This window comes from Arachis ipaensis, chromosome B1, assembly GCF_059453495.1.
Source record: "Arachis ipaensis isolate K30076 ecotype BB chromosome B1, ASM5945349v1, whole genome shotgun sequence".
Classification (NCBI taxonomy): Eukaryota; Viridiplantae; Streptophyta; class Magnoliopsida; order Fabales; family Fabaceae; genus Arachis; species Arachis ipaensis.
Genome location: NC_142436.1, coordinates 148,646,215 through 148,658,140, shown reverse-complemented (window position 1 = coordinate 148,658,140; position 11,926 = coordinate 148,646,215). Strand labels below are relative to the sequence as shown.

The following is an 11,926-nucleotide window of genomic DNA, read 5'->3' as shown; positions in this document are numbered from 1 at the left end:
ATGAGTCCTGCTAGGAAGCCAATAAAATATTTGTACAATGTGTATAATGGGCTATATGAGTTAAAAAATGAACATCACTCATACTATCCAGAATAACTATTCGGATACTAGGGATAATAACAAAAAGCTTAAGCTAATTTTGGGTTGGGAAAAGATAATACTAATGGTTATATTTCTAATACTGAATCGGACATCCTTAAACCTCCATTGTACACATCGTACAAATATTCCATTGGCTTTCTATACTTTCTCATTGTACAATAATTAATAAAAAGTTAAAAAAGATAAATTTTAGATGTTTTTTGTTAATATTTTTTGTGATCAAACGTTTATGTATTATAAATAGATAGTTAGGATAGATAGGTAGCAATAGCATTGGTGATTAGTGGCATGCAAATATGGATAAATGGGATCTTGAACTCGGTCTTGCTCTCCCAAGCAATTCACCTTGTGCAGGCTCTAATGATGATATGGAGGAGGAAGAGGAAGAAGAAGAGGAAGGGGAGAAGGTTACACATCCCACTCTGTGTCTCCTTCCGTTAACCCCTGGCCACTCATGGAGGAAGAAACGGCATAGGATGTATGTGAAGGTGAAGATGGAAGGTGTAGGGATTGCAAGAAAGGTTGATCTCACCATGCACCATTCATTTCACACCCTTAACCATGCCTTGCTCCACATGTTTGGAAAACCCCCTCATCAATTCTCAAACTCCTATCGCCTCCTTTTTCAGGACCAACAAGGCCATTGGCTTCTCGCCAAAGATGTCCCATGGAGGCAAGTACCTACTTCTTCTCTAAATAACCCATTTATACTTACTTAACCTCATTTTCTCTATTAATGCAGAACTTTCCTTCACTCTGCGCAGCGTCTCAAACTGCTCCGAACCACCACTACCATCCTATAACCTTCTTCCACTACAATACTCACGTGCAGTTCTCTTCATAAGCAGTTAATAGTTAAGAATGGTTAGATAATTTAATATGTTTGACTAAATTATTATGAAACGATTTTCAATTATTAATTTCCTAAGAAGACAACGGACTGAATTTTCATATTATCAATTGTGTCTTGTCCTTTTTTTTTTTTTTAATTTTAAAATGACTAGTTGATTAATTTATATGATATAATTATAATCTCTTCGATCTTATCACCAAATAACTTAAATATCTCCGAACAAACAAGCTGACATATCAACCAAAACATAAGAGGACTCTATATAAGAGGACTCCACTCCATCTCTCATATCTCTCCACTTCAAATTAAGCAAATCCTCGCTTCCTATCAAAAAGATAAATAATATCGAAGCATCCAAGGGAGATTTTGTTTTTTTATCAAAGGTATGAAAGATTGAGTTTTTACTTTTTATAATATTGTGTTAAGTTTTCATTTCACTCTTGCTTCTCAAGCATGGTAAATAGGAGTAATGTTTATTTTTTAAGTGTCGAAATAAATCAGATAAACTAATTTAACCTAACTTCTTCAATATCAACATTAATTTTTAACATTTTTTTATTTGGACATTCATTTTTTAGGCCTTTAATTACTAATAGTAACTGTCGGTTGAAAGTCAACGACTAATTTATAATCTTTGATATTTAACTATTTAGTTCAATTTATTCTTAATTCTTAATTAACATCAAAAGTAGCTGTTGACTCAAATTCACATCACTTTTTTTAAGGTCATGCAACTGATTCCATCGTTACCATTTTGGTTAAAGAATTGATTGCATGTTGGAGTAGAAAAAATAAAACAAAATTAACTATGTATACGAAAGAATACACCATGAGGGTTTTATTTTTGAGATGTTAATGGACTTAATGATGAGCACTTTTTTTCTTACTTTGGTCAATGACTAACGATACATAAGAGATTTCTCAAGCTTAACTTGGGCTTTCAAAAGTTGAAAAATGCATAAAATATTGTTGGGTTTGGAAAGCAACAAAAGGACATGGACCGAAACGGCGGGTAGCAACAAAGGACCTCGATCCATCACGAAAAAAAAAAGGAAATCTTTTAAAAATTCGAATTTCATACCAAATTTTTTTTGGTATTTATGAACTATTAAAAATGGATGAAAAAATATTGTATGAAATTTAAATTTTTTTGTATTAATTTTTATATAAAATATTTATATTATTATAATTTTTTATTTTATAATAGAGTACGACTAAAATTTTAAATTAAATATTTTTATAAAATTTTAAATTTTTTTATTATAAGTACTTTTTGTAATTATTGTAAATAATTTTATAAAATTTAAAAATGACTTAAAAAATGTTAGGAGTATTATAAAAAAAACGAGTACATTTCAAATTTTTTATTATAAGTAATTTTTTTTGTGATTCTTAGTATGACCAAAAATTTAAATTTGATTGCGTAATATTATTTATTATATAGCCATTTTCATCATAAATCGAATCTATTGGATTCAAATTGCTTGAGAGGTGTTTCTTTTACAAATCGAATCTATGGACTTCGATTTGCTAAAATCACTAAATCAAAACCATTAACTTCGATTTACCATGTGCTTGTCCTTCATGTGTGCTGTATCGATTTAGTAAGAATTTTAAATCTTTTGATTTAAACGTGACATTTAAATGCATGCAATTCGAATCCATTTAATTCGATTTAGTATGTATTTGGCTAAATTGAATTTATTAAATTCGATTTATATAAAAATAAAAGTTAGAACATTCAGGTAGCATTTTGCATTTTGAGAAATTTGCGTAATATTAAAATGCTTTTGATTTAATACAATAAATTACCATTTCATTTATTACCGTTTTGTAATCTTTACATCTATATCTATACATGTTACAAAGAAAGTACACTTTTAAAACTAGCTCGTTTTTGGTGTTTAAAAAAAGAGTAAACTATTATTTCTACCCATAAAAGTTGAAAATGCTGACTTATTTACCCATAAAAGATTAAAATTACCATTTGTACTCATAAAAGATTGACTTTCGCAAGCAAAATTACCCAAACCCTAAATAATTACATAAAATCTCCAAACTACCCTTAGTAGTCATCCTCTTCAATTCTTCATCTAAGTCGTGAACCAGCACTGCTGCAGCACCATCCCCTTTCCACTCTCTCTCTCTTCCTTCTCCTTCATCTTCTTCAATCGTTCTTCCTCTCTTTCTCTCCCTCATCTTCGCACTTTTCTCCTTCCTCTTCTTTTCCTATTGATGTTTCTCTCTTCTCTGTCGTTCTTCTCTTTCTTCTGTGCATTAATGGTGGTTCCTCCTTTTGCCATCACGAGCTCCATCTTCTCTTCCCCTCCTCCTCTTCTTCTTCTACGGGAGGTTTCTGGATTCAGGAAGTAGCAGAATCCTCTATTTTCTGCAACCCCAACTTCTTCAGCGTTGAGTTCCTTCCTTTTCCAAATGTCGTATCTTCGTCTTCTCCTTCTCTCGGCATCACTGCTCTCTTCTCCTCCTAGCGATGCGTCTTCGTCATCTCCTCCCAGTGTCGCCAAAATTAAATTAGTGTTCTGTGTTATTTGCAATGAAAATGGTGATCTGAAGTCTGAAAAATTGTCAATTTTTGGTGAAGGTTCTAAGAAATTAGGGTTTTATTTTGAATCTGTGCATGTTCTATTCTTCAATTTGATTTGAGTTTGTTCTTTTTTGTGATTTTGAAGAGGATAATGGCTGGGCTATGTTGATGTTCAAGAGATAAGAAAGAAAAAGTGAGTGAGTGAGTGAGTGAGTGAATGATAGAGAGAGAAAGAGTAGGAAGGGAGATGATGCTACGACAATGGTGGTTTAGGTGCTGCAGATAGTGAGTGAGGGTGGGTGTGAGAGAAGAGAATGGGGTAGTTTGGAAATTTTATATAATTATTTAGGATTTGGGTAATTTTGCATGCGAAAGTCAATCTTTTATAGGTACAAATGGTAATTTTTATGTTTTATGGGTAGATATATCAGCGTTTTCAATTTTTATGGATAAAAATAATAGTTTACTCTTAAAAAAAAATATATTCCAATTTAGTTAGTAATATCAAATTTCAAATTTCATAATTAATTATAGATAAAACGGTCCAACATCTTTAGCTCAATAGTTCAACTTTATATTTCTAATTTTTAAATATTATTGACAATCTACTAGTAAAAAATAATAAATTATGCTGGCCTATAATATTACTCCATTAAACTTATATATTATTTTTCTAACTTCTTTATTTGCAATTTTTGTATATGTAAGTATGCCTCGGATTGTTTTAATATATGTTGCGCTCCGATCAAATAATATGTACTAATGCCAATTCAACAAAATATATATATATATATATATATATATATTTGGGTGTTAATATTAGACATTCACGTTTTTTTAGAATTTTTTTTTAAAAAATTTATCTCGTATTAAGTTCAGATTGACAAACTGAAAAGATATTCTTCTTAGGATCAGTTTGGCTAAACTTCTTAAATAAGTTCTTTTGAAAAAAGAGTTTAAAATATAAGGACTTTTATTAATAATAACTTTTAAATAAGTTATTTTGTGTTTAGAAAGTTATTATAGAAGTCATTGTTTTAAAATTGTACGTTAAATAGGAGTGATAAAATAACTTTTGAAAATAGGAGAAATCACATTTTTTAACTTTTTCAAAAGCTTTTAAATAACTTTTTGAAAAGTTAAAAGTTTATCTAAAAAATTGTACCAAACACTATTAATGTAACTTTTTATAAGTCAAAAGCTAAAAAAAGTAGCTTTTGGAATTTCCCAAATGGACCCTTAATAGAGTTGGTAGATTAAATTTATTGCTTCTCCTTTATCTATTTATCATATGCAAGTCTCTCTTTTTCCTTCTTCTATTTGTGCAAAAGCTAATGCTATCATGAGGTCTTTCTTGTGGAAGGAGCAAGTTGATGAGCGGTGCCTTAACCTGGTCAAGTGGGAGACAGTTATCACTCCTCGTAAGTTTGGTGGCCTATGTGTTAGAGATATGAAGTGTGTAAATCTGGCTTTAATAGGCAAGCTTCTGTGGCAATATCTTCATAGTCCTAATAAACTCTGGGTTCAGGTCTTGAAGGCTAAATATGTGCCGGATTTTCTTATGGAGAGTAGAGATTTTATTGGTGTCTCGAGTACTTGGCGTGACATCATGAAGACTAAGATCAAGATGCAACAGGGGTTTTCTTGGAATGCCGGTAGCGTTCCTCAATCTTTTTGGTTTAGAAAGTGGCACCCAGATGGTTGTCTTACTGCTTTTATTCCTTTTGTTCATATTACGGACACAACTTTGAGGGTGGATGATGTTTGGTCCCACGATTACTGGAATTGAAGAGTATTGTTCACTCCCATTTATAATGACTTTAAAATCAGGTTGGCTTCTATTCGACTAGGTTTGTATGATAATCTTGATCCTGGTTGGTTGTAGAGTAGTTCTAACTCCAAGGTTTATTCGGCTAGGTGCAGATATGATTGGTTGCTGAGTCATAAGATTTCTTGGGATCCTGCTATTAATTTACTCTGACGTTGGCGGATGCGCATTCCGAAAAAGATTAAGCTGCTCATGTGGCTCGGGATTCAGAATGTTGTGTCAACCAGTCGATTCCGTTACCGCAGAGGCTTAGCTATCTCTGCGATCTGCCTTCTGTGCGACCTGGTGGAATAAAACGTCTTGCATTGCTTCAGAGATTGCATTAAAACACAAGCGGTTTAGCATACCTTGGGAATTGGATGAAACATAGATGATATTGGCAGAGATTTCCATAGTTGGGTTAAGCGTAACCTTCTTCATGCTAGCGATTGTTTGTTCTCCGGTGCAATTTGGTGGATTTGGCGTGATTGCAACAATGATGTTTTCAAGGATGATGATTCCTGGAGTACTTTTAAGGTAATTCTTCTAATTATAAATGCAGCTAAAAATTTTGGTGTTATGTCTGTTTTTGTGGGGAACGCAAACCTGAATTCTTCTTCCTTTTCTTTGATTCCTCCTCCTAATTCGGTTATTAAGTTGAATTGTGATGCTAGTATTTTAGTTTCTCGGTATGTGGCTGATTTTGGATGTATTCTTAGGGATCACTTAGGTAATTAGATTAAGAGTTGTTCAAGTATTTTTTTCTGAGGTTAATGTTGTTAGAAGCGAGCTTTTTGTCATATTCTGTGGTCTCTGTTTGGCTTGAAATTGTAGGTTTAAAGAGGTCTTTTGTGAGACGGATTGCATTGATGCGTATCATGCTATTATTCAGAGCTCTTCAAATATTCATCTTGATCTCACCCTCAAGATTCAAGAACTGTGAATGCGGCGGCGGGCGAAAACTGCCGCGCATTGCAATATTTTTTATATGGAGTGGTTAAATTTTTAGTAGAGGATATGTCTAAGGGTGTTCATGGATCGGATCCAATCCGCATATCCGCAGCGTTTATCCGAATCCGATCCGAAAATTGCGAATATAGATATGATCCGCAAACTAATAGAATCAGATTGCAGATTTTTTATATGTATCCGCATATCCATGGATCCACAAAAATAAATAAATAAATAAATAAATAAATATTTTTTTATATTTTATTTTAACTAATAATGATCATATATGTTGTATTATTTTATTTTTATTATTTAAGAAAAATATGTTTAATATTATTTTAAGAGTAAACATGTTTAAAAGAATAGGAAAAGAGAATTTTATTAATTTTTTTAAATAAAAATAAACTTTTAAAAATATTTTTATGTTTTACGGATGGAAAAGTATGGGGAGCCAATGGAATATTTGTACAATGTGTACAATGGAGATTTAGAGAGTATTAGAGACATAACCATTAGTGTTATATTTTTCTATTAGTGTAAGCCTCTGGGATGAGTGATATCATGACATAGTATTAAAGTTTTTGATCCAAAAAGTCAAGAGTTCAATCCTTAGTGAATCCTAAAATGCATTTACTCCCTAAATATATCCCTTTTTTTTTTAGTTATTTTGTGTGTGTGTGTGTTTTTTTGTCTTTAATAAAAAAAAATCTACTAATGCCAATTCAACAAAGAAAAATTGTTGGCACCGTCACATTTTGTTTTAGATCTTATTAATTATTACTCGTTGATTTGAATTGATTATAGTTTACCCTAGGGGATATGATAGATTAACCATTAGAAGTTGACTATTTAGAATTCTAATTCATCTTTTTAATTATTTTTTTAATTAATAAACGAAAAAAATTTTGAATTTTTTTATCTTTATTTTTAATATTTAAAAAAATTATTTAAATTTTTATTTATTTAAATATTAAAAAATAAATAAGACACTCATTTATTTTTCATATTATATATTAATTCTGAAAAGATGATTAAATTAAATAAAGATGGAGTATACTGCATATTTAATTGGCGTGGACTATGAAGAAGTCAAGAAGTGAAGAAGGAAATACAAGAGGCAATAAATGTAGTATAACTAATTTAATATAATTTAATTTGATAAAAGTAATAATTATTTTAATTCAAATATATTCTTGTATTATTTGTCAATACTAGTACTAGAATAATAATAATAATAATATAATTGAAAATACTTAGTTATTCCACCATGAATTTCAAATTTATTAAATTTTAAAACAAGATAAGATTAACTAAATCTATTTCCCAACCCAGATATATATGATTTGATTTAATTTAAAATAAGATAAGATAAACAGCATACTCCCTCTATATATATGAAACACCAACAAAGAAAAATAAGTAATTCTGATAGTATAGAGAAGAAATACTAAGAAGTTGCAAAAGGTTTCTTAATTGAGTGAGACCGCCATTGATAGTTTACACTTTGCAGCAGGATTGGTCTTCGTACAAAAGGTAATTTACCTATTTTATTTGAATACAAAATGCATGGTTATGAACTTATGATTACTTTATTACTTTCATGGTAATTTAATTAGTTTAGATAATAGATAGTAGTAATTTAATGAAGTGTAGATGTAGTTGAGGGATCCAAAGAAAATAGTGATTACTGATTAATGAATTGTTAACGCGACTGAGAAGGCGCAGGGTCCGCCAGCTTCACCGCCGAAGCCACGTTTAGCGTTGTGACACGTCATCACCTTCATGTGGTGCATATTCAGAAAGTGCATAGTAGTTAAGAATGCTTAACATGCTTATTATGTTGTTGTCACTTGTCAACGTAACATTAACCTCGCTAACAACATGTTTTACTTAACTAGATACAGAGAGAGAAAGAGAAAGAGAAAGAGAGAGAGCTACCTTGTCTCTCACCCTCACGGTGTTCCTCTTCTTCTTCCTCTTTCTTGTACCTCTTTCATATCTATCAATATTTTTTTTATTATTGTGAATCCGTTCAAAGTTCGAAAAGTCATATCTATCAATATTTTCGTTTCTGTGAGGGGACAGAATCCATTGTTAAGATTCCTTGGAGGTTCCCTCAACTCTCTTTCAATCTCCTTTTTGGTCCTTTCTTTTCCAACTCTCCCACTTCAACCTTGCTTCCTGAATCTGGAAAAAAAAAATTCGTTCTTTCCAAATAGGTCGGTAAGTTTTCATTCTTTTTCCTCTTTATTAGGGGAACAGTTGATTTTGTTGATGTTGTTATGTATCTCCATAGGTTGTTCCAATTTTAGGTACACAGAAATAGAAACCGACGATTTTTCATTAATTATTTTGGTTTCTGTTATAATGATTTGTTTGTTATGTGGATTATCTCCCGTAACCCAGTTTTATTTTTCATTAAATAGAAAAGGGTGTTAGTTGTTGATGAATGCTGTTGACATTATTTTGCAGGTGAATATACAAATCCAATGGCAAATAAAAATCGATTGAGTTCTGGTTCTAGATACAAAGTAAAGAGGGTCCATTATTGTGTGTTGCTAGCATTATTGGTGTCATTATGTGTGGTAGGGATTATATTCCATGGTAGAAAGATTTCTTATTTCTTCAGACCCTTGTGGGACAATCCCCCTAAACCCTTCACACGCATACCTCACTACTATGCTGAAAATGTAACAATGGATCTCCTCTGCCATCTCCATGGTTGGTCCCTTCGATCCCACCCTCGCCGCGTCTTCGATGCTATCATATTCAGCAATGAATTAGACATGCTTGATATAAGATGGCACGAGCTTCAACCCTATGTCTCCAAATTCATCATCCTCGAGTCCAACACCACATTCACAGGCATTCCAAAGCCTCATTACTTTGAATTAAACAGAGAAAGATTCGCCTTCGCCAAAGAACAGACTGTCCACGGCACCTTCCCAGGAAAACTTGCAGTGCAAGGATCATATGAGGACCCTTTTCTGCTGGAGGGAAGACAACGCGCCGCGATGAATTCATTGATCCGGCGAGCAGGGATATCCAATGGAGACATCCTTATAATGGCTGATACAGACGAGATTCCAAGCCCACACACACTGAAGCTTTTGCAATGGTGTGATGGAATCCCTCCATTGATGCACCTTGAGCTTAAGCACTACATGTACTCGTACGAGTTCCCGGTGGACTACAGCAGCTGGCGAGCGACGGCACATGTGTACTCGCAGCACACTCAGTACCGGCACTCGCGGCAGACTGACCTTATGTTGGCAGATGCAGGGTGGCATTGTAGCTTCTGTTTCCGGAAAATGTGGGAATTTGTGTTCAAGATGACTGCATATAGCCACGCAGATCGCGTGAGGTATAAATCATTCCTTAGCCATTCAAGAATTCAGGACATAATTTGCAGGGGTGATGATCTCTTTGACATGCTCCCTGAAGAGTACACCTTCAAGGACATCATCAAGAAGATGGGGTCCATTCCGCCTTCTGCTTCTGCGGTTCATCTTCCTGCTTACTTGATTCAGAATGCTCATAACTTTAAGTTCCTTCTTCCTGGAGGTTGCTTGAGAGAAACACAAACTCCACCTTAGGGTAATAATGTTAATTAATTAGATCATGCTAGGTTAATGTAACAACAATGTATATTTCTAGTTCTAATTAAACTTTTTAACAATTTTCATTTCTATAACTGCCTGCTGCATTAATTCTTAGTTTACGTGAATAGAATAAGGATTTAATTTCTAATTAATTACAGTTGTTGGTAATAAATTATGTCATAGCTAGGTGGTATGTGTGGTTTAGTACCATAACCACTTGTTCAACACTCGCGGTTAGAACATCCTAAAGTGTGGGTAGTTACCATTACTTTGTTTTTTTTTTTTTTTCTTCATACAACTCTCACACACACATTTTAACACACGAGGGTCTTAATCCACTGTCTCCATTGAGACTTGAACCCGGGAATGTAAATGATGAGATTTAGGTTTGATTTGGTTAGATTTTTCGAATGGATGTTTATGCATTTTGTTTTGTGTTTGGTAAATTAAAGAATTTATGTACTTATATTGTATTTTTTAAAAATTATGACATTTTTAAAAGTATTTAAAGGAGAGTTTTTTTTAAATTAACTTGTGTTTATCAAAATTAAAAAATCTAACATAATTTCATATATTGATTAACTAGGGCGGAGTTAGAAATTTCTTTGAGAGGGATCAACATAAAAAATATAAATTAAGAAGAGAAAAAAATTAAAAATTAAAAGGAGGCCAAACTAAAAAATTAAAGATTTATACATACAAATTATTAGTTTTGAGGGGTCATTGCCCCCTTTCTTCTAATGTGGCCCTGACACGGTTGATTAATGTCCAAATTTAATTTTTATATTAATATGATATTTAAAATGAAAAATATGAGTTAATATGAAAAATATATTGAAATATGAAAAATATGAGTTAATATTTAAAATGATCTTTGGAATATGATTCTAATTTAATTTAATTTTTATTTTTTAATTGATTTAATTTATATTTTGTGAAGAAAATCTCATGTTTTAAGCTGTTCAAGCTGCGATGCTGATGGTTTGATGAACCAAAAGGAATTAAGAGAAATAGAAAAATAAGTTATTCTTATTACTCAAGAGAATGAAAAATCCCTTTAAAATTATCTGTTGAATTATTACACTTTATATATTATGTACTCCTTATGCATTTTCACTAAAAAAATTATAACAAATAAACCTACATTTACTATTGATTATTTTGCTAGCATTATTGGTGTCATTTTGTGTGTTAGGGATTATATTCCATGGTAGAAAGATTTCTTATTTCTTCACATCCTTATGGGACAATTCCCTAAACCCTTCACACGCATACCTCACTACTATGCTGAAAATGTAACCATGGATCTCCTCTGCCATCTCCATGGTTGGTCTCTTCGATCCCTCCCTCTCGCCGCGTCTTCGATGCTATCATATTCAGTAATGATTTAGACATGTTTGATATAAGATGGCACGAGCTCCAACTCTATGTCTCCAAATTCATTATCCTTGAGTCCAACATCACACATTTACACAGGCATTCCAAAGCCTCATTACTTTAAATAAGAAAAAGAGAAAGAGAAAAATAAATTATTCTTATGGCTGAAGAGAATGAAAAATCTCTTTAAAATTATCTGTTAAGTTATTACATTTTATATATTATGTACTCCTACTAAAAAATTATAACAAATAAGTCTAAATCTACTATTAATAAAAAAATAATCTAAATAATATGGTGGTGATAGTGGGTGGTTCGGAAAACTAAAGTATAGCTTACGCCTCAACATGGCAACATCAAACAATAGATGCTCGTCATCTGGTATTAGTACAACGTTGTCCTCATTCATCCCAACATTTTTTACAAGGGCTTGTTTATTTTTGCGAGGGGGAGACATGGGTTTTTATTTACCAGCATTATGACAAGGACTTAGTGATGTCTGGGTCGAGGATTGGGACAAATTCAAGCTTTATCTAAAGCAATTTTTACAAGCTCTCGCAATATTATATGAAGGGAAGAATATGTATCATGGAAACTTAAGAGACTACAACTTGGTAACAAGTGGGGATAGAGCCTTTGTTAGTGGAGTTGAGAGAAATCATCTTCCTGATGGTTTTCAAGATCAATTT

The 11,926-nt window shown here is 32.3% G+C and overlaps 2 protein-coding genes across 7 annotated transcripts; both read left to right on the top strand.

Moving 5' to 3' along the window:
* Positions 1 to 364: 364 nt before the first annotated feature.
* Positions 365 to 1,062, top strand: LOC107640278 (auxin-induced protein 22C). The gene is made up of 2 exons (XM_016343820.3): positions 365 to 775; positions 845 to 1,062. The coding sequence occupies exons 1-2, from the start codon at positions 399 to 401 to the stop codon at positions 903 to 905; spliced, it is 438 nt and encodes a 145-aa protein (XP_016199306.1). The 5' UTR covers positions 365 to 398; the 3' UTR covers positions 906 to 1,062.
* Positions 1,063 to 4,608: 3,546 nt separating this feature from the next.
* Positions 4,609 to 9,952, top strand: LOC107640254 (beta-1,4-N-acetylglucosaminyltransferase family protein). Of its 6 annotated transcripts, XM_088502174.1 has the most exons (4): positions 4,609 to 4,921; positions 5,029 to 5,330; positions 5,418 to 5,844; positions 8,731 to 9,952. In XM_088502174.1, the coding sequence occupies exon 4, from the start codon at positions 8,748 to 8,750 to the stop codon at positions 9,852 to 9,854; it is 1,107 nt and encodes a 368-aa protein (XP_088358300.1). In that variant the 5' UTR covers positions 4,609 to 4,921; positions 5,029 to 5,330; positions 5,418 to 5,844; positions 8,731 to 8,747; the 3' UTR covers positions 9,855 to 9,952. The 6 variants fall into 6 exon arrangements, with proteins under 6 accessions (XP_088358300.1, XP_020961394.1, XP_088358299.1 ...); XM_021105735.2 differs by having other exon boundaries at positions 4,609 to 5,330; positions 5,424 to 5,844; XM_088502173.1 differs by having other exon boundaries at positions 4,609 to 5,330.
* Positions 9,953 to 11,926: the final 1,974 nt, after the last annotated feature.

Excerpts from the sequence above, each read along its gene's own strand:
- LOC107640254 (XM_088502174.1), top strand. The coding sequence starts at position 8,748 with ATGGCAAATAAAAATCGATTGAGTTCTGGTTCTAGATACAAAGTAAAG.
- LOC107640278 (XM_016343820.3), top strand. The coding sequence starts at position 399 with ATGGATAAATGGGATCTTGAACTCGGTCTTGCTCTCCCAAGCAATTCA. Across the intron at positions 776-844 it reads GCCAAAGATGTCCCATGGAG|AACTTTCCTTCACTCTGCGC; the intron begins GCAAGTACCTAC and ends CTATTAATGCAG.